Below are 22,220 nucleotides of genomic sequence, written 5' to 3'. Positions count from 1 at the left end.
TTGCAGTTCCTGAGACAAACCAGTGTGCCTGGCACCTACTACCATACCCTGTTCAAAAGCACTTAACTCTTTTGTCTTGCCCATTCACCCTCTGAATGGAACACATACACAATCCATGTCTCTATTGTCCCATGGCTTAAAAATCCTTCTTTAACCTGTCTCCTCCCCTTCATTTACACTGATTGAAGTGGGTTTAACAGGTAACATCAATAAGGGATCATAGCTTTCACCTCATCAGTCTATGTCATGGAAAGAACAGGTGTTCCTAATATTTTGTCCTCTGTGTACAGGGCTCTAGTCAGAAGTAGTGCATTATATAAGGATTAGGGTGCATTTTGGGACGTAGCCAGTGATTAGAGACATGAAGCTCACCCTTGTTTTGACGCTATACTGTTCTTTACAAAAAAAAAGATAATTCATGGAGTCACTCCAAGTCTATGGTCTGCCTGATGACATTTTGTGGCAAAACAAAATGTTCTTATGTGACGGAGCGTAACAAAATCAGAATTTCTGACTTAATATATTTGGTTTTATTCTATTAATGAAGTTCTTGTTGGAAAAAAAGACCTCTAAAGATGCAGGTAACTGCCAAAATAAAGGAAACACTTCAGTAAACGAGGGATACAAAGCAGGTGCTTCCACACAGGTGCGGTTCTGGAATTAATCAATTAACATCCCATCACACTTAGGGTCATGAAATAAAAATGTCCAGTTTCCCATTATTTTGACTACCATGGCTAGAAGAGATAAGAGGCTTTGAAAGAGGGGTCTCACAGGACCATTAGGGGGTTAAAAGGTGTGTGTCTGTCACCACATTTCAACCCAATTAAAACACTTCTGAGAGATTCTGGAGGTCCGCCTGAGACAGCGTTTTCCATCACCAACAAAACACTAAATTATGGAAATTCTCATAACAATGGTGTCGTATCCCTCCAATAGAGTTCCAGACACTTGTAGAATCTATGCCAAGACGCATTGAATCAGTTCTGGTTCGTGGTGGCCCAACGCCCTACTAAGACACTATGTTGGGGTTTCCTTTATTTTGGCAGTTACCTGTATGCCGCTTGACAAGAAGCATAAAAAAATAATTCCTTCACATGGATAACACACAACACTGTGGATTCCTTCACATGGATAACACACAACACTGTGGATTCCTTCACATGGATAACACAACACTGGATTCCTTCACATGGTTAATACGGTTGACTTTATGAAATGATGAAGACAAAAATCAGGCATTTAAACTAGTTTATTTCATACTTAAGACTGCTCCAAAAAGGGTGTATGTTATGGTTGCATGCAGTGAAATACTAGGCTGTTCTCTGTATACAATGGAAATGTAGTGTTAACTGAGTGATGTCAGAATAGTTTTCATAAGTAGCAACATTCAAATGTAGGTAAACGTACATTAATTTCCGAGCATACTCCTTGCTGTAGAAACTCATTTGGAGGTCCAGTTGAGATCTGTACATTCCAAACAAACTATTTTCATGACAAAACAAACAAACTAATTCATATAAAAAGATATACCTGTAAGAAATAATACAATCTTCCTTTTCAGTACATATAATACTGTACCAGTAATCTCTCTAAAATCTGACCTGGAACCAGATGGACAGGGAACTTGCATAGCACTGCTTTACCTTTCGTTAAATTTAACCACAATGTCCTTATTAAAGGATCAATTTAAAATAAAATAAATATTGTATTTAAAAACAAAAATAGTAATTACATAGAAGAAACATTTTGTAATTCCTGGGTATTAAGGTCTTTGGCAACAGATCAAGTCTAAAGATGACTTGGAGCAGAATTCAAAACGGCATGTCAAGTAGACCTCGAATAAAAATTCTTAAGGCATTGTAAAAAGGCAAATATACATTTGTCAAACAGTTTTTCTACTGATTCCCTACCTGAAATGACGCCATGTCACCAGTCATATACTGACTAGTGTAGCATATTTCAAGGGGTCCTGTTGTATTGGTTAGTGTCACATGTTGGCTTCCTTTAAGTCCTCTTTTCTATTCTACACTGCATTCGGAAAGAATTCAGACCCCTGGACTTTTCCCACATTTTGTTTCGGGACATTATATAGACAGGTGTGGGTGCACCTTGCCAAATGATGCCCAATAAATCAAGTTGTAGAAACATCAAGGATGATCAAAGGAAACAGGATGCGCCGGAGCTCAATTTGAGTCTCATAGCAAAATGTGGAGAAAGGGTCCGAGTACTTTCCAAATGCACTATAAATTCAACTTGGCCAGTTTGTAGAGATCAGCGCCCACTTCTAGACTATGCTCTTCAGACGACAGGTGAAGCTAACACAACGAATGATAAACAGTACAAAGCTCACTAGCTACTGAAGAGGCTTTTAAATTGAGTAAACTTTTCATTGTGAGGCATTACTTCAGTCCATAGACATGGTCCTAGTTACTATGAAGAAAAAAGAAAATATGCCACACTGGAACACTTTACCATTCAATCTACCATCCTGGGAACAGTCATCTTCATTAGGGCCAACTAGCGAAAATGAGCATTTCTTATTGGACAGGTCCTTGTAGCTCCTCCCTGTTTTCTACTGTTTGGTGCCTAGCTCCTCTGGGACATTGCTGTTTGAGACCGACGAGATCTGTTAATTACATTCATGTACAGCATATGCGTTGTAAAGATGAAAATCAGATGTTCATCATTGATTAGTAATGCCTGACCTGTGTCTATAAACTCCTGTCTGTCATGTGAACTGATTGAGATGGTGGTTGCTAAGAGAAAAGATGTTATACACTGCCCGTCTAGTCTTAACTATAAGATACAGCACCTCAGAATCACATGTATTACACTGATTATAACATGAAAAAGTGGTCTATTTGCTTCTTGGAATGTTAAAACAAAAACTCCACATACAAGCTGAAGGCTTGGAGGCAAACTGTCATCCACTTAAAAAGAGATTTAATGAGGCAAGTTAGGATGTCTGTAGGAAGTTCATGGGTGCAAAAATAATATGCCGACGTAATTAATCATTTGAAATCTTGAACGGAATGTCTGAAATGAACCAAGGCACAAAGGAGGGATAAATGAATGTCTGAAATGAACCAAGGCACAAAGGAGGGATAAATGAATGTCTGAAATGAACCAAGGCACAAAGGCTGGATAAATGAATGTCTGAAATGAACCAAGGCACAAAGGCTGGATAAATGAATGTCTGAAATGAACCAAGGCACAAAGGAGGGATAAATGAATGTCTGAAATGAACCAAGGCACAAAGGAGGGATAAATGAATGTCTGAAATGAACCAAGGCACAAAGGAGGGATAAATGAATGAAGTGAGACGACTTCGAACTAAAGTCACCATTTGTTCTCCTCTCCTAACACGGTTGCCTGTGGCCCCTCAGCTGAGGCATATAGCTAGGAACGGGGCCTGGCTGTTCGTCAGGGGACTGTCCCTCATCTGTGGGCGTGGTCTGTTGTGACCCCTCCTCCAGAGGGCAGAACCGGAGCGAAGCCAACCCCTGCTCCTCCATCTCCAGCTGGTTCCTGTCCCTCGGGTCTCTGCTTTTGCTAGCCACAGGTGAACGGCTGAAGTAGGGGTTCCGCTGGTGGGACTGACCACTGCCCTCCTGGCTCTCTTCGCTGTCCAGCAGGGGTTGGGTGGACTCAGAGCGGGCGAAGCTGGGCGTCTGGGACTGTGAGGAGCCGCACTGGGGGGTCTGGAGCAGAGTGCAGGGGGACTGGGGCAGAGTACAAGGGGACTGGCCCTTGTAGCCGTTGGAGGCCACCACCGACGAGTATTGGACGGTGCTGGTCGTGGTCTGGCCCGAGTCACCGCCTTCCTCACTGTCCGAGACGCTCTGGCGTGGCGTCGACATGCAAGAAGAGCCGCCAATGCCGCTGCTGTGCTCCTCCGACAGGTACTTGTCCTTCTTGAGCGGCAGGCCCGCCTTATCCTCTTCGCACAGCGACTTCCTGTCGAATACGTCCACCTCCACCACACTCACGTCGCCCAGCACACTCTCCTTGGGACTGACAGCCTGAGATTGAAAAGGAGGGTTAAGTCAAGTTCTATATAAGGTCTATTTCACATCCATGTTATTATACACTGAGAAAATAAAAATGGTAAAATGACTGAAATGGATGCAGATCTGCATCTAGCAACATGTGCTTAGTGAATAGAAAGGCATAGTAATTAGGGCTGGGAATTGCCAGGGACATCACGATACGATATGATCACCATACTGAGGGACCTCGCCTCCCGAGTGGCGCAGTGGTCTAAGGCACTGCATCGCAGTGCTAGCTGTGCCACTAGAGATCCTGGTTTGAGTCCAGGCTCGCAGCCGGCACTCATGGGGCGGCGCACAATTGGCCCAGTGTTGTCCGGGTTAGGGGAGGGTTTGGCCAGCAGGAATGTTTTTGTCCCATCGCGCACTAGCGACTCCTGTGGCAGGCCGGGCGCAGTGCACACTGACACGGTCGCCAGGTGCACTGTGTTTCCTCAAACACATTGGTGCGGCTGGCTTCCGGTTTAAGTGGGCATTTTGTCAAGCAGCAGTGCGGCTTGGCTGTGTTTCGCCTCTCCCGAATCCATACGGGAGTTGCAGCGATGAGACAAGACTGCAACTACCAATTGGAAACCATGAAATCAGGGAGAAAATTATTATTATTATATATATTTTTTTAAACATAGCAAGGGAGCTCGCCATACCATATCATCCCCACGCAGAGAGAGCTCGCCATACCATATCATCCCCACGCTGAGGGAGTTCACCATGCCATATCATCCCCACGCTGAGGGAGTTCACCATGCCATACCATATCATCCCCACGCAGAGGGAGCTCGCCATACCATATCATCCCCACGCAGAGGGAGCTCGCCATACCATATCATCCCCACGCAGAGGGAGCTCGCCATACCATATCATCCCCACGCAGAGGGACCTCACCATATCATCCCCATGACCACCATATCATCCCACACAGCGGGACCTCACCATATCATCCCACACAGCTGAGGACCTCACCATATCATCACCACACAGCGGGACCTCACCATATCATCACCACACAGCGGGACCTCACCATATCATCACCACACAGCGGGACCTCACCATATCATCACCACACAGCGGGACCTCACCATATCATCACCACACAGCGGGACCTCACCATATCATCACCACACAGCGGGACCTCACCATATCATCACCACACAGCGGGACCTCACCATATCATCACCACACAGCGGGACCTCACCATATCATCACCACACAGCGGGACCTCACCATATCATCACCACACAGCGGGACCTCACCATATCATCACCACACAGCGGGACCTCACCATATCATCACCACACAGCGGACCTCACCATATCATCACCACACAGCGGGACCTCACCATATCACCACACAGCGGGACCTCACCACATCATCACCACACAGCGGGACCTCACCATATCATCACCACACAGCGGGACCTCACCATATCATCACCACACAGCGGGACCTCACCATATCATCACCACACAGCGGGACCTCACCATATCATCACCACACAGCGGGACCTCACCATATCATCACCACACAGCGGGACCTCACCATATCATCACCACACAGCGGGACCTCACCATATCATCACCACACAGCGGGACCTCACCATATCATCACCACACAGCGGGACCTCACCATATCATCACCACACAGCGGGACCTCACCATATCATCACCACACAGCGGGACCTCACCATATCATCACCACACAGCGGGACCTCACCATATCATCACCTTACAGGGGAGTAAATACGATATGATTGTGATTCGATATATTGTATTTCGATACTGCGATTTTATTGCGATATGATGTGACAAACATATTGCTCACTATATGTCTGCTGCAGAGAGACGACGAGTTTTGATCAGTCATGGAAATAAAAGTGCTGAAAACATGTTGGCCCACCATTTTTTTTATTTTTAAGATAGAGAACAAGCTATAGAAGAGGGAATACCCTTGGCACAGGTACAGCCGACTAGCACTAGCTAACGTTAACTACATAGCGAAAACGCTATGTAGTTAACTGGACTGAAAAACGCATGAATTACATTTTTTATTCTCATCTTGAACTGAAATGGAATTGAGCCCAACCCTGAGAGCCACAGCTAGAGAGCGTGAGGAGGGCCACAGCTAGAGAGCCTGAGGAGGGCCACAGCTAGAGAGCCTGAGGAGGGTCACAGCTAGAGAGCCTGAGGAGGGTCACAGCTAGAGAGCCTGAGGAGGGTCACAGCTAGAGAGCCTGAGGAGGGTCACAGCTAGAGAGCCTGAGGAGGGTCACAGCTAGAGAGCCTGAGGAGGGTCACAGCTAGAGAGCCTGAGGAGGGTCACAGCTAGAGAGCCTGAGGAGGGCCACAGCTAGAGAGCCTGAGGAGGGCCACAGCTAGAGAGCCTGAGGAGGGCCACAGCTAGAGAGCCTGAGGAGGGCCACAGCTAGAGAGCCTGAGGAGGGCCACAGCTAGAGAGCCTGAGGAGGGCCACAGCTAGAGAGCCTGAGGAGGGCCACAGCTAGAGAGCCTGAGGAGGGCCACAGCTAGAGAGCCTGAGGAGGGCCACAGCTAGAGAGCCTGAGGAGGGCCACAGCTAGAGAGCCTGAGGAGGGCCACAGCTAGAGAGCCTGAGGAGGGCCACAGCTAGAGAGCCTGAGGAGGGCCACAGCTAGAGAGCCTGAGGAGGGCCACAGCTAGAGAGCCTGAGGAGGGCCACAGCTAGAGAGCCTGAGGAGGGCCACAGCTAGAGAGCGTGAGGAGGGCCACAGCTAGAGAGCGTGAGGAGGGCCACAGCTAGAGAGCGTGAGGAGGGCCACAGCTAGAGAGCGTGAGGAGGGCCATAGCTAGAGAGCGTGAGGAGGGCCATAGCCACTCCAAGTAGTGAGTAAAGTAGATAAATGTCTACTGATAACCGTAATCCAAAATGCAAAGAAACATTTAAGGTGACTATAGTGGTCCAAATTGTGTGAACGGTGCGAATAAACAATTATTTTGATCTGTTGGTCCTATCACCTGTCGTCTAGGAGAACCACACGTACTGCTCACACAACCACAATGATGTTACGATCAGTGGAGAGTAGACAGGATCCCAGTAAATATTCATAGCTCATCACAGATCAATTTAGTGGCCTCCATAGTTATTAGGACAGTGACACATGTTGTTGTTGGTGGTGGTGGTTTGGCTCTGAAATGATACAATGACTGAGGTTAAAGTGCAGACTAAGTTCTCATCCGAGTGTATTTTCATCCATATCGGGGGAACCGTTTAGAGCCCCCCCCCCCCCCCCCCCCTTCAATTGTGTATTAAAGTAATAAAAAGTTTAGTATTTGGTCCCATATTCAAAGCACGCAATGTTTACGTAAAGCTTGTGAATACACATTTGTTGGATGCATTTGCTGTTTGTTTTGGTTGTGTTTCTGATTATTTGTGCCCAATAGAAATGCATGGTAAATAATGTATTGTCATTTTGGAGTGTCTTGTATTGTAAATATGAAGAATAGAATGTTTCTAAACACTTCTACATTAATGTGGATGCTACCATGATTATTGATAATCCTGAAAGAATCGTGAATAATGATGAGTGAGAAAGTTAGAGAGACACATATCATACCCCCGAGGCATACTAACCTCTCAGCATTACAATAACAGGGGAGGATAGTGTTTTATATCATACCCCCGAGGCATACTAACCTCTCACCATTACAATAACAGGGGAGGTTAGCGTTTTATATCATACCCCCGGGGCATACTAACCTCTCACCATTACAATAACAGGGGAGGATAGTGTTTTATATCATACCCCCGAGGCATACTAACCTCTCACCATTACAATAACAGGGGAGGATAGTGTTTTATATCATACCCCCGAGGCATACTAACCTCTCACCATTACAATAACAGGGGAGGATAGTGTTTTATATCATACCCCCGAGGCATACTAACCTCTCACCATTACAATAACAGGGGAGGATAGCGTTTTATATCATAGCCCCGAGACATACAAACCTCTCACCATTACAATAACAGGGGAGGATAGCGTTTTATATCATAGCCCCGAGACATACAAACCTCTCACCATTACAATAACAGGGGAGGATAGCGTTTTATATCATAGCCCCGAGACATACAAACCTCTCACCATTACAATAACAGGGGAGGATAGTGTTTTATATCATAGCCCCGAGACATACAAACCTCTCACCATTACAATAACAGGGGAGGATAGCGTTTTTTGGAGAGGTATGATGTTTGTGCGTCTGTAAATTTCACACTTGACAAGATTTTCCGTAATCATTGTAGCATCCACATTCATGCAGAACTGTTTAAAAAACAATACATTCTTATTTTCAATAAAAGTGAAAATACAATGACAACGGTTCACCTGATATGGATGAAAATACCCTCAAATTAAAGCTGACAGTCTGCACTTTAACCTCCTAGTCATTGTTTGGTTTCAAATCCAAACTGTTGAAGTATAGAGCTAAAGGAAGAACGCTTCCCTGTCCCAAAAATTACAGAGGGTACTGTGAGTCAAAAAAAGTGACTCAGCCAGTGTGATGTTCTGAACTCTCTCATAGATCAGCACAGGAGGCACTTCAACTTACTTTGGTGGGGAAATCAGGCGACCAGTTAGCGATAGTACTGTTGGAGGGATCTGGAACCGGTGGCCAGATCTTTTTTATCCTACAGAAGAAAGGGACAGAGTTTCATTAGAACATGTTGTTTAGGACTCATACCAAATGGCACCATATTCCCTATGGGCTCTGGTCTAAAAGTAGTACACTATATAGGGAATAGGGTGCCATTTGGGACGCCGATTTAGTATCACACACTAGACTTGTATTATCATGAGTGAAGGCTCTTGAGCAATGGACAAAGGCGCTAGGAATAAAATTCTCTCCATACACAGTCCTATGTTTTTCCTTGGGAGTGTTTACTTGTTAAAACACAGACCCGCTGATGTGTGGTATGAAGCGTTTGACCCAGCAGTAACACGTCAGCAAGAGAGCATGGTTGAACTAATCTGCTATCAAGTGTGGAGGAAATTAATATTCACGACATACTATGCTGTTTGACTTCAAATAATTGTCCATTGTTATATGATAGTATTTTTTACTGATACAAACTTGTCTTGTGTGACTAAGTCATAAAATCTGAGCGTATTAGATTTATGAGCCTTTTGGGTGTGACCGCAGTATGTGTTGACGATCGGCAGGAATTTAGCTATGTGGGAAGAGCAGGGAGGAACAGAGAATCGTGGCGATATCAGCTATCTTGATCTACACAGACGAGCTAAATGACTTTTTACATGCTCCCAGGGCCTGTTTCTGCACATCTGCATCCTGTCAAAAATAAATGTACTTTCCATAAAAGGAGACAACTTGATTCGTGAAGCTTTCAACTCTGAACTATTCTTAGTGATGGTTGATCCGATTCACTTTTGCAAATCTGATAATAAAGTTGTTTGAAAGAATCTGCAGTCTCTCTTCCTATAGAGTTTCTGCCATACAAGTTTCAATAAACATTGTTTGTTGAATACCTGAAGTCAAAAGCGCAATCGTACCAGAATTCTTAAAATATGTCTGACTCGGGGGGGGGGGTTACAATGAATTTGTGTTACACAACCCTGAGTCAACGCTCTTACAACTCAACATCACACTGAAGCAATTGTACACATTCAAAATGTAAAATGTAGAGTAGTACATTCTATTTCAAACAATTCAATAGTGTGTGGTTGTGACTTACAAGTCAATTTTGTACATGCAGAGGGACACAGTTAGCACTATGACAAACAGGACGCCGATGCACACAGACACCACGGTGGCTTCCATCTGCCCAGGAGCTGAGGGACAAACACACAGAATTACATTTTAAAAAAGGACACTAGAACAGACAACCATCTTGGCCAGGAAAACATTCCTCAAAAAAAAAAAAAACCTGTGGACAAACACAGATTGAAGATCGAGTACAACTACTGCAGGGAAAAGAACTAGGAGGACACACAGAATAGAATCAAGTAGTGACTATTAACTGTATTTGCACCTTAAAGTGTTGAGGACTGGAGGTCTTAACTAGACATATTGCAGATTGAGTCAATGTCAGGATGTTACATACACAAAGCATTATCGGGATACAGAATATATTGAACAGTACTGAACTGGAACAGTCGGAAAGTATTCAAACCCCTTCTCCCTTTTTCCACATTTTGGTACGTTACAGCCTTATTCTTAAAAAAGGATTACAATTCTAAAAAGGATTTTCCTCAATCTACAAAATGTGGAAAAATTCAAGGGGTCTGAATACTTTGAATACACTGTATATAGCATGAAGTGTCCGTTAAACAATGCTTCACTCACCATACATCAGAGTATTGAACGACAGGGCCGAGCCATTTGTCGAGCCTTGTACTGTAGAGGCCATGATCCGCACCACCTGCTTACTGTTGCTGGCCAGGCCCTCCACTGTGTAAGAGTAGGTGTCCGGGGAGACAACTATTGCTGAAAAACAACAAAGAAATTCATTCAAATTCATGTTTTTCTTGATTGCAGATGTAAATGTTTAAGTTGGACAAATACCAGCACTAACTGTACTTACAAATATCAGTACTTCCTGGTATATATAATAATAGTAAAGGGGATCCATAGTCAGAACATGTTCATAAAAAAAAAGGTATGATTAAAGGGATACTTCAGGATTTTGGCAATGAAGCCTTTTATCTTTATTTTACCTTTATTTAACTAGGCAAGTCAGTTAAGAACAAATTATTATTTTCAATGACAGCCTAGGAACTGTGGGTTAACTGCCTGTTCAGGGGCAGAATGACAGATTTGTACCTTGTGTCAGCTCGGGGATTTGAACTTGCAACCTTCCAGTTACTAGTCCAACACTCTAACCACTAGGCTACCCTACCCTACTTGAACTTCCTTCAAACTGCATGCAGAGACATAAAAATGGTATAAACGAGTTAATCTGACTGGGGAAGTAGATAAAGGGCTTCATTGCCAAAATCCTGAGTTATTCCTTTAAGAACACCATGTTTATATTGGAGAAGGCGACACCTTTAAGTAGGGACTCCTTTAAATGGATCATGCTGTGAGATGGAAGTTATTTTCTGGTTGGTTGTGAACAAACTTGTCCAACAAAAATATAGGATATATTTGTTATCTTATTAAGGGGGAAGGAGTTACAGGCGTTATGTTTTCTATTCATTTACTGAACAAAAATATAAAAATGCAACATGTAGTGCTGGTCCCATGTTTCATGAGCTGAAATAAAAAGATCCCGGAAAAGTTTCATACGCACAACAAAGCATATTTCTCTAAATGTATTAATATCCCTGTTAAAGAGCATTTCTCCTTTGCCAAGGTAATCCATCCACCTGACAGGTGTGGCATATCAACAGGTTGATTTAAACAGCATGTTCATTACACTGGTGCACCTTGTGCTGGGGACAATAAAAGGTCACTAAAATGTGCAGTTGTGTCAACAAAAAAAAATGCCACAGATGTCTCAAGTTGCGGCCTCACAACCGCAGACCACGTGTAACTACGCCAGCCCACGACCTCCACATCCACAGACCACGTGTAACCACGCCAGCCCAGGACCTCCACATCCACAGACCACGTGTAACCACGCCAGCCCAGGACCTCCACATCCACAGACCACGTGTAACCACATCAGCCCAGGACCTCCACATCCACAGACCACGTGTAACCACGCCAGCCCAGGACCTCCACATCCACAGACCACGTGTAACTACGCCAGCCCAGGACCTCCACATCCACAGACCACGTGTAACCACGCCAGCCCAGGACCTCCACATCCACAGACCACGTGTAACCACGCCAGCCCAGGACCTCCACATCCACAGACCACGTGTAACCACGCCAGCCCAGGACCTCCACATCCACAGACCACGTGTAACCACGCCAGCCCAGGACCTCCACATCCACAGACCACGTGTAACCACGCCAGCCCAGGACCTCCACATCCACAGACCACGTGTAACTACGCCAGCCCAGGACCTCCACATCCACAGACCACGTGTAACCACGCCAGCCCAGGACCTCCACATCCACAGACCACGTGTAACCACGCCAACCCAGGACCTCCACATCCGGCTTCTTCACCTGCGGGATCATCTGAGACCAGCCACCTGATGAAACTGTGGGTTTGCACAACCTAAGAATTTCTGCACAAACTGAAACCGTCTCATGGAAGCTAATCCCTCACCAGGGTCTTGATCGGACTGCAGTTCGGCATCCTAACCGACTTCAGTGGGCAAATGCTCACCTTTGATGGCCACTGGCACACTGGAGAAGTGCGCACTTCACGGATTAATCAGGGTTTCAACTGTATCGGGCAGCATTTAACACCATGGTACCCTCCAAACTTGTCATTAAGCTCAAGACCCTGTGCAACTGGGTCATGGACTTTGATGGGTCGCCCCCAGGTGGTGAGGGTAGGAAACAACATCTCCACCCCGCTAATCCTCAACACTGGGGCCACACAAGGGTGCTTTCTCAACCCTCTCCTGTACTCCCTGTTCACCCAAAACTGCATGGCCAGCCTCCAACTCAATCATCAAGTTTGCAGACGACACTACAGTGGTAGGCTTGATTACAAACAACAACGAGACGGCCTATAGGGAGGAGGTGAGGGCCCTGGGAGTGTGTTGTCAGGAAAATAACCTCACACTCAACAAAACAAAGGAGATGATCGTGGACTTCAGGAAACAGCAGAGGGAGCACCCCCCTATCCACGGGACAGTAGTGGAGAAGGTGAAAAGTTAAGTTCCTCAACGTACACATCACGAACAAACTTAAAAGGTCCACCCACACAGACAGCGTTGTGAAGAAGGTGCAGCAGCGCCTCTTCAACCTCAGGAGGCTGAAGAAATTTGACTCGTCACCAAAAACACTAAAACTTTTACAGATGCACAATCGAGAGCATCCTCTTGGGCTGTATCACCGCCTAGTACGGCAACCGCTCCGCCCACAACCGCAAGGCTCTCCAGAGGGTAGTGAGGTCTGCACAACGCATCACCGGGGGCAAACTACCTGCCCTCCAGGACACCTACACCACCCGATGTTACAGGAAGGCCATAAAGATCATCAAGGACAACACCCACCCGAGCCACTGCCTGTTCACCCCGTTATCATCCAGAAGGCGAGGTCAGTACAGATGCATCAAAGCAGGAACCGAGAGACTGAAAAACAGCTTTTACCACAAGGCCATTTGACTGTTAAACAGCTATCACTAACATTGAGTGGCTGCTGCCAACATACTGACTCAAATTTCTAGCCACTTTAATAATTAAAAATTTGATGTAATAAATGTATCACTAGTCACTTAAAACAATGCCACTTTATATAATGTTTACATACCCTACATTACTCATCATGTAAATACTGTACCATCTACTGCATCGGCCATCGCTCATCCATATTTATATGTACATATTCTTATTCATTCCTTTACACTTGTGTGTATAAGGTAGATGTTGTGAAATTGTTAGATATTACTGCACGGTCGGAACTAGAAGCACAAGCATTTCGCTACACTCGCATTAACATCTGCATGTGACCAATAAAAGTTTTAATTTGATGGTGTTGTGTGGGCGAGCGGTTTGCTGATGTCAACGTTGTGAACAGAGTGCCCAATGGTGGCGGTGGGGTTATGGTATGGGCAGGCATAAGCTACGGACAACGAACACAATTGCATTTTATCAATGGCAATTGGAATGCAGAGATACTGGGATGAGATCCTAAGGCCCATTGTCGTGCCATTCATCCACTGCCATCACCTCATGTTTCAGCATGATAATGCACGACCCCCATGTTGCAAGGATCTGTGAACAATTCCTGGAAGCTGAAAATGTGTGTACGGCAGCATGTTACAGTTCCAGCCAATATCCAGCAATTTCACATAGCCATTGAAGAGGAGTGAGACAATATTCGCACAGGCCGCAATTAACAGCCGGATCAGCTCTATGCGAAGGAGATGTGTCGTGCTGGATGAGGCAAATGGTGGTCACACAAGATACTGACTGGTTTTCTGATCTACTGATCCTTTTCTTTTTAAAGGTATCTGTGACCAACAGATGCATCTCTGTATTAGAGCCTAATACATGCATTACATTTGATTAATTTCCTTATATGAACTGTAACTCGGTAGAATCGTTGAAATGTTGTGTTTATATTTTTGTTCAGTGTACTATAGTAATACATCTACAAGGTGGGCTTCCTTACAGTGTTCCTTGCCTCCCGTGATGTAGAATATTGTGTAGTTTGTGATGAAGCCTCGCCGTTTGTCCAGCGGAATCTCCATCCATTCCACCTCAGCGTTGCTCTTCCCTGTTCTCCTCACTTTCACAGAGGGACCCCCCAGTGGAGCTGCAGCAACCAGAACCGGTGGGGAAACAGCAGTTAACATTATTCAACATTTACATGTTTGCCACCAGCTACTGTAGCAAATATCATAACACTGGTATATCAATGATTGAAATTTATGTGGCGGTTTCAGAGACACAGATAAAGCCAAATCCTGGACTGAAGAGCTATTTAAGTGGAGATTCTCCATTGAGCATGCTTTTTAGTCCAGGACTAGTTTTAATGTCTGTAAAACCAGGATTACTCTTAATCTGTGAAACCACTCCTATAGATACTACACTGTGTATACTGTAGTGTAGTGACCAGTACTAGTTTGATTTCTTACCTCCTTGTTCCAGAAAGCATGCAGTGGTTAATGGTTTCCCAGTCCACCCAGAGTACATGGGATACACAGATATATTGTAGAGCTTAAATCTCTGAAGGGTACCTTGATTGGGAACAGTACAATAAAGTTCAGATGTATAAGAGCGTCTGCTAAATGACTTAAATGTAAATGTAAATTTCATCCCAGTTTTGATTGATCAACAAGTTTTTTAATAATCAATTAGTTGATGGGTTTGATTTAACGTGTTTTTTTTAATCTAACTCATCCCTAGTCAACATAATCATCAAAACCTGTAGAAAGACATCCACAGAGTAGCCAAACTACAAGACAATTGTCAGTTAAAAACATGGCATTGTTAGGTTATAACTAACAAAAATTTAAAAAAGTAGAAATTAAGGGACTAGGAAAAGCTCCAACCAGGTTTATTCACCCACTGGGTCAAACAGCTGCAACAACAAAGACATGTTTACACCAGAACCAGTATTTATACCTTCCTCCTATGCTGAGTCTCCTCCTTACACATCTGGACAGCCAATACATCTGTTGCTAGACAAGACTTTTGTAATGCCTGTTCTTTCTCACTTCCTCTTACCTGACATCGGCTCAAATTCCTCACTCCTCCCCAATTCACGGCTTCCTACCTCATCTGTTGAACTGGAACCAAAACTGTGGCCCTTCAATAACATGTTCTTCCTGCACTCAGTAGATTTCCATAACCTCAGTTCTAGTATGGTAACATGAATAAGGATATTTCACGTTTAGAAGTTACTACCCTTCAGCATGTGTCTCAGTCTTACCTTTAATGGGTGCCTTCCTGTTGTGTCTAGGTTCTCTCTGCCAGTCTATCGCTCCGTCACTGACCAAACCCCACTCCAGGACATACTCAGTCACCCCTGTGGCCTCCACATTGGGCGGCTGCCACTCCACCCACAGCCTCCTGTCCTGGTTAAAACAACTGAGCGATGCCACTGGAGGGGGCTCTGAAATACAAGGCACACACAGATACAACATGACATCATGATAGGAGCATCTCAAAACCAGTCAGTTAACATGCAGAACACATGACGTCACTATTGTCTCTTTTGACAAACATTCAGTTGTTGCTTTGAGAATTGTATTAACATAAAACGTTAATATAATATATTACCCAATATCATTCATTATTATTGGTAACATTTTACAAAGGAAGAATGAGAGAAAACATATAGCTGACAAGGTCACACACCGTGGGCCAATTTAGGAATGCCCAAAGAAGCTCGGGGAGACTCGCCAACAGAATTCCAGGCCTTCAATTCAATGGAGCCTCTTCTCCTGTCAGACAGTGGAATCTGGTAAAGGGGGATAATTTTCCTCTCCTGCGACCTGGAGTTCAGCTCAGAGCCATTGACCGGCACAACCTCCCAGGCTCCATCTTGGATCTTGATGTTGTAGCCTCGTATCCTTCCATTGGACTCCACTGGATCCTATGACGGGAAGAAGGCAACGAACAAATCACCACAGGGTTCTATGCTGACCTTTGTTACAAGGAGCACGTGTAAGCCCAAGATGAAACATGTCGGCGCACACAAAGAAATAATTCAGAGCATAATTCAAAATATTTGAGGTATTAAAGCTATAATCTTTCATTTTTCTAGGCGCAATGGCACTCCGAAAATGAAAATTTCAGGTCGTACAGCAAAACATTTAGGTGCATATACTAGTAAAATGGTTGCACTGTAGAGCCCTGCACCAACAATTATTCAAGCCATATAGCTAGTGATAAATCAGCATTGTAGGGTCAGCATGGTCTTTATTACCTTACATATCACTTCCACTCGCCGCTCACTTTTGCCTTGACTGGGAATGACCACTCTCCATAGGTCTGGTTTACTTGTAGGCTCTGGGTAAAGAGAATCCATTTCAAAGATAATGATCAAACGTGGGCAGTCCCATATAGACTACCTACCTGGATCACACTCAATATTATTAAAATCACTCACACACAGTCACCACTTCAGTTCTACAGCTTTACATGGTTGCCCACAATGTTAAATGAAAGATGATAGTATGACATATGCTTGTTGTCATGGCTACTCACTGTCCTCTGGGGTCCTGGCGGTAGAGTTCGCGCTCCAGTCACTCCAGTAGCCGTAGCCCGTGTGATGCATACAGCGGACCTGCACTACGTGCTCCATGTCTGGCTTAAGGTATTGGAGACGGAAAGACTCCTTGCTACTTTCAGTGTCATTTGGGGGTACCTAAAAGAGTCAATTAAATGGATATGACAACTGACGGACATGAGGGGGCAACAAACTTGTGCGTACCAGAACGCTGATTTGAAACAGCTCCGACAAAACTCAGATGAGAGTAACATGTTTGATTCCCTGTTGAGAACACCTAAGAATGAGAATAGGATAGATGACTTAATAAAGGCCCAGTATGGATCTTTGTGGGCGACCTGACCAAATTCACATAGAAATGTGAGCTATAGATTTTCATGAAAGAAACTCTGATAAGCAGTAGGACCGTTCGATGTGCGGTATTTTTATTCTTCCTGTCCTCGCGTTCCGCTTTTGCATCTTTTTACTTTCGGTTTTGAACACCAGCTTCAAACAACTGAAAATAGTACATTTTTGTTACTGAAAATATATTTTATTAGCCCGCTGATCAATTTCCCCAAATAAAATTTGAGTGGGGAGACTGAGTCTGGGTCTCAACATACTGTTGAGAGTTAAAATAGTAGGGTTTCTCTCTTGTTATGTCAGTCACTAATAGTCACTCAATTGGCCCATGTCAGCTAAATTGTTTTAGATTGGTAAGTTAGCTGGCTGCTAGACTATCTAAACTTGTAGTAAGCATGGTTAAATTACTGACCGGGTGTCCCCATTGACCATCAGATGATATATTAAAAACTGCAAGCATTTGTCTTCACCCAATGGCAAAATGTGTAGAACGGCAGCAAACTTTTTTGCTCTGCCCGGAGTACCCCTGAACTAACCACTCATGGGCATTTTGTTAATGGCAACGTATCCTTTCCATTCATTTTGGATAAGACTACTTATCTCGACATTTTTAAACTTCAGAAGTTGACTAAACGTTGAACAAACTGAATTTGCAGTGAATCATCCCTTTAACTTGCACTGAGATTGTTGCTATTTACCTCAGTCCAGTCTCCAGAGCCCACAGTGCAGAACCTGAGGTTGTATTTCAGTTTGACAACAGTTTCATGGATAGGGTGCTTCCAGCTCACTAAGAGGGTCCTGGAAAAGTTCTTCTCTGAAATAATATTGACGTCTAATGGGGGATTCGTTTTCACTGCAAAAAAGGTCACACACACACACACCATTAAACTCTGGAAGAAGATAATCATTGTAACTTAAAAGGGCATTTGGATAGTTCGTTTGCCTCCACTTACCCATTTCATTCGGATCAATTATGAACAGAATGTCCGATCGAACCTTCCCCAAATTGTTTTCCACGTCTACCCATATATCCAGTTCCATATAGTTTGGAAAGTTGCCAAAGTAGATGCATCCACTGCTTCTCTGAGCTTTTGTGCTGTAGTTCTGGTTTACGGCACTGCAGAAGAACACAAACAAATCTTGACACCAGACAAAAAAAAAATAAGACAACCACAATAATGATGTACATTTTTAAACAATTAGAAAATCAGCAATTTACACAAGACACATACACTTTTAATGGGGTTCTCAGAACTGGAGCCAGGTTTTCCATTCACTGATTATTGAAAGCTATTGACAATTAAATGTTGATGTCAATCATGTATCTAACCCCATTTAACTTTCTCACCCATCACTGTAGCCTCTATATGACTTGGCTGGCCTTCCTTAGCTCTTCGTAGACTAAGTCATTGGTACGTTTTCATTCATAAGGCCACACGGAGACAGCTCTCATTTTACCTGAGTACCTACATTGTCCTGCAGACAAATATTGGCTACGCTCACATGACCGTACCTTGTTGACTGTGCCTAAAGCCCATACTGACCAGCGTTTTTTTTTTTTTAAAAAGCACTCCAGTTCTCTGCCCCATCCACTTGGAACGAGCTAAGGACATGAAATTACAAGAGCTAGTCTCTGAATGAGTCCACAGTAAACTCTATGGTGGACAATGAAGGTGGGGGGCTGTCAATGTGTTGACCCTAGATGCACCACACCTCCTCAATGCTTCATGTCTGCTCAATGTGTAAATGTATGTCTTTAAACTGTAGTACTTTGTTGTAAAATAGATTTGTTTATCTCAATGAGACCAACCTGGTAAAACAACATAACACACGTGTATAGGGACACTCACATTACACTTCCAAACAAGGTGAATGTTGTGCTTATCTTCTCGTCCATTTTCCCAGGCTGCCATGTGCACGTCACATTGGAGGAAATCTGTCGGTCGAACTGGACAGCCATGCAGGACAAATTCTCAGGCTTCTCAGGAGGATCTGACCAAGAAACCAAACAGCTGCCGTTATTTGATGAGAGAAAACAAAACTAACAGCCACTGACCTACTGCACTGAGCAGGTTGGGATCAATTCATTTCGATTCAGGAAGTCAATTGAAACTGAATTGACCCCAACCCTGACACTGAGAGAAAGCTTTAGGGTCCTTCAGTGTGAATATGAAAGAAAATCACACATGAAATATTCCTTTGGGGGAATTTAGATTTTATTTCTGTACTAAATTATAGCATTTGTATCCAAATGAATTACTCAGAAATTAGATTGAAATAGAGATATTTACCAAATGAAGACCTAAATTCAAACCCAAATTACAGGCAAATAATTACATTACGTGGACATTATGTTCCATTTTTACATGAAATAACCCTTTATTTATGTGAAATCCTTGGCATACTTACACCCTTTGGTCAATTCAATCCCGTGGATTGTTTTACTTTTGTTTAAGGATGAGGGAGACTCATTCTTTTTACAAAGTAGCCATTTTCCAGTTTCCCTGGTGATAGTTATGGTTACGTTAACAGCTGAGTCGTTGATCTTGGTGTACTGCTCTTTGGGCACTATGACGCCACCACTCGTCCAGTAGATGTCATCCGCTGTGGCTTTAGCAGCTTCATAGACTACACAGGTAGCGGTGAATTCCTTCCCAATTTCCACTGTTGGAGATTGTGGGATTATTGTTCCGTAGTTTTTGAAAGAACCTTGAAAAAGACCAGAGCACACATCAAGTCAATGCTACACAGCAACTTTAAAGGGTTTATGTGCAGTAGAGGTTTATTCAAACATATCAGACGGAGTCGCTCTGGATAAGAGCACCTTCTGAGCAGTGCTTAATTGCAAAAAATATCATTTTAAATGTAGTGGTACACTTACTAGAAGTGAGCCTACAGGCCAGACATGCCAAGGACAGAATCTGCAGCAAACGGTATGATGACTGGTCCATGATGCCTGAGGGAAGATTCACAAATTCACAGACTCACTAAGACTAACTTACATTTTATCCCATCACTGGTACATGGGTTAGGCACCTTATTTTATATTGAGTACTTTACCAATAAGTCACAGTTCAGTTTTATGACACCTTCCCTCTGACTAGGGCCTATAGCGAATGAAACTAATGATGAAGCCAGCTAGGTATAGCTAAAACCACAAAAGTATGGATAGGTACTGTAGCTAGCAATATTATTAGGAACAAACAGTAGCTAGCTAACTTACTCTTGGCAGACAATCACATGACAGCTTCAAAAGAAATACAATATTATCTTGCTCTGCCTGCTAACGTTACTTGTAACAGTAACTTCATCATATGAAAGAGTTATCAACGTGATTATTTTAGATAATTAGCTAGCTAGGAAAATACCAGAATGCTGATTGTGTTTGCTGCTCACTGTTTTTAAAACCTTTTTAACTAGGCAAGTCAGTTAAGATCAAATTATTATTTACAACGACGGCCTACTCAGGCCAAACCCGGACGGCGCAGGGCCAATTGTGCGCCGCCCTATGGGCCTCCATATCACGGCCGGGTGTGATACAGCCTGGATTCGAACCAGGTACTGTAGTGACTGGAACCAGGTACTGTCGTGACTGAGATGCAGTGCCTTAGACCGTTGCGACACTCGGGAGCAAACAGTATCGAGCAACATAAACGTTAGCTAAGTAGCGTTAGCATATACCTACAAGCTTAATATAAATAATTGGGTTGTTTGGCGTTACAAAGATTTATTGAAAAGGTTTATGCTATAGGGTAAGAACGACGTTAGTTAGCGTAGCCAACTAGAAGACCCAGACAAGATATGACAACAACAAAAATACTCACCTTTTATGTACTTTTCTTGTTTGGTTCCTCCTTTTTTTGTAACGCTATACTATCTTACTTCGCTAAATAAGAGTATGTGGATGTAACATATTTTAGCTAAAACTATACGATACCTCCTCTGGGGCTACCTTACTTTACTGTCGCCACTTCCAGCAGTACATTGCATAATCATCACGAGTTATAATACTTCGGGGGAGCAGCGTAAATAATACAGACATATAAACATAACCATTGAGCTAGGAATGTGTCCAGTTTGACAAATACTTGTCTAGAGATCTGTGCAAACTAACTGCGCGGAATAGTTTCCCTTGTGATTTGCCAGAAGAATTGTCTGTCTCATAAATACTTACCAATCAAAACGCATACATTACGTTACTGTTTTCCAGTTAGTCTCCACCCACTTACACTGAATGCGCCACGATATGCCAGGGGCGTATTCATTACGCCAATTCTGTTGCAAAACGTTTCTTAAACGGGGCTGAATCTACTTGAATTTGTCCAATAGAAACTCTAGCTTTAGTTGCAACATATGCAACTGTTTGGCTAATGATTACACCAAAGATTTGTATAAACTAACCCAATGGGAAAAAATGAGTCATAGTGGGCAGAACAAGCAAGGAGGGTGGCAGAGACAGCACGAGCTAACGATATCCATTTGTCGCCGTTCTGGCATATATTTGCATATTTCCGTTAGGAAACGCCTATACTGTAGAGTGCGCGTGTCCAATAACTAAATTCGCCCTTGCACTCCTAACCAACACTTTAAAAAAAAAATGTATTTTGGTACAGGGTCAAATTTATCAAACGTAGTCCACTCTGTTCGTAATAGATTTTAGTTTTGGAAACTATATTGAAATCAAATGTTTCATCAATGCGAAAAGTATCATAATGTTGGCCAAAATCCATATTTGCGCCATTTTCTCATACTGGGCTTCCTCTCATCAAATCTAATCAAATGTTATTTGTCACAAGCGTCTAATACAACAGCAGGACTAGACCTTACCGTGAAATGCTTACTTACAAGCCCTGAACCAACAATGCAGTTCAAGAAATAAGAGTTCCTAAATTCAGAGCACTGTTAGATTGTCCGTTAATCAATTCAGAGCGATTCGCTCTTGGACCGTTCAGAACGATTCGCTCTCGGACCGTTCAGAGCGATTCGCCCTCGCACCGTTCAGAGCGATTCGCTCTCGGACCGTTCAGAACGATTC

At 43.6% G+C, this 22,220-nt stretch overlaps 1 protein-coding gene across 1 annotated transcript; it reads right to left on the bottom strand.

Annotated features, from left to right (window-relative positions):
- Positions 1-1,237: 1,237 nt before the first annotated feature.
- LOC115118184 (interleukin-6 receptor subunit beta-like) lies at positions 1,238-21,247 on the bottom strand. Its single transcript, XM_029646755.2, has 16 exons — positions 21,010-21,247; positions 20,067-20,141; positions 19,595-19,894; positions 19,036-19,177; positions 18,139-18,302; positions 17,884-18,038; positions 16,822-16,981; positions 16,541-16,623; positions 15,970-16,207; positions 15,542-15,724; positions 14,745-14,846; positions 14,279-14,422; positions 10,385-10,525; positions 9,774-9,870; positions 8,633-8,711; positions 1,238-4,025 (listed from the first exon to the last, which is right to left on the bottom strand). Exons 2-16 carry the CDS (start codon positions 20,134-20,136, stop codon positions 3,363-3,365), a joined length of 2,721 nt encoding a protein of 906 aa, XP_029502615.1. The 5' UTR covers positions 20,137-20,141; positions 21,010-21,247; the 3' UTR covers positions 1,238-3,362.
- Between the last annotated feature and the right edge of the window lie 973 nt (positions 21,248-22,220).

Source organism: Oncorhynchus nerka, linkage group LG4, assembly GCF_034236695.1.
Source record: "Oncorhynchus nerka isolate Pitt River linkage group LG4, Oner_Uvic_2.0, whole genome shotgun sequence".
NCBI classification, from domain to species: Eukaryota; Metazoa; Chordata; class Actinopteri; order Salmoniformes; family Salmonidae; genus Oncorhynchus; species Oncorhynchus nerka.
This window is presented reverse-complemented; position numbering and strand designations above follow the sequence as displayed.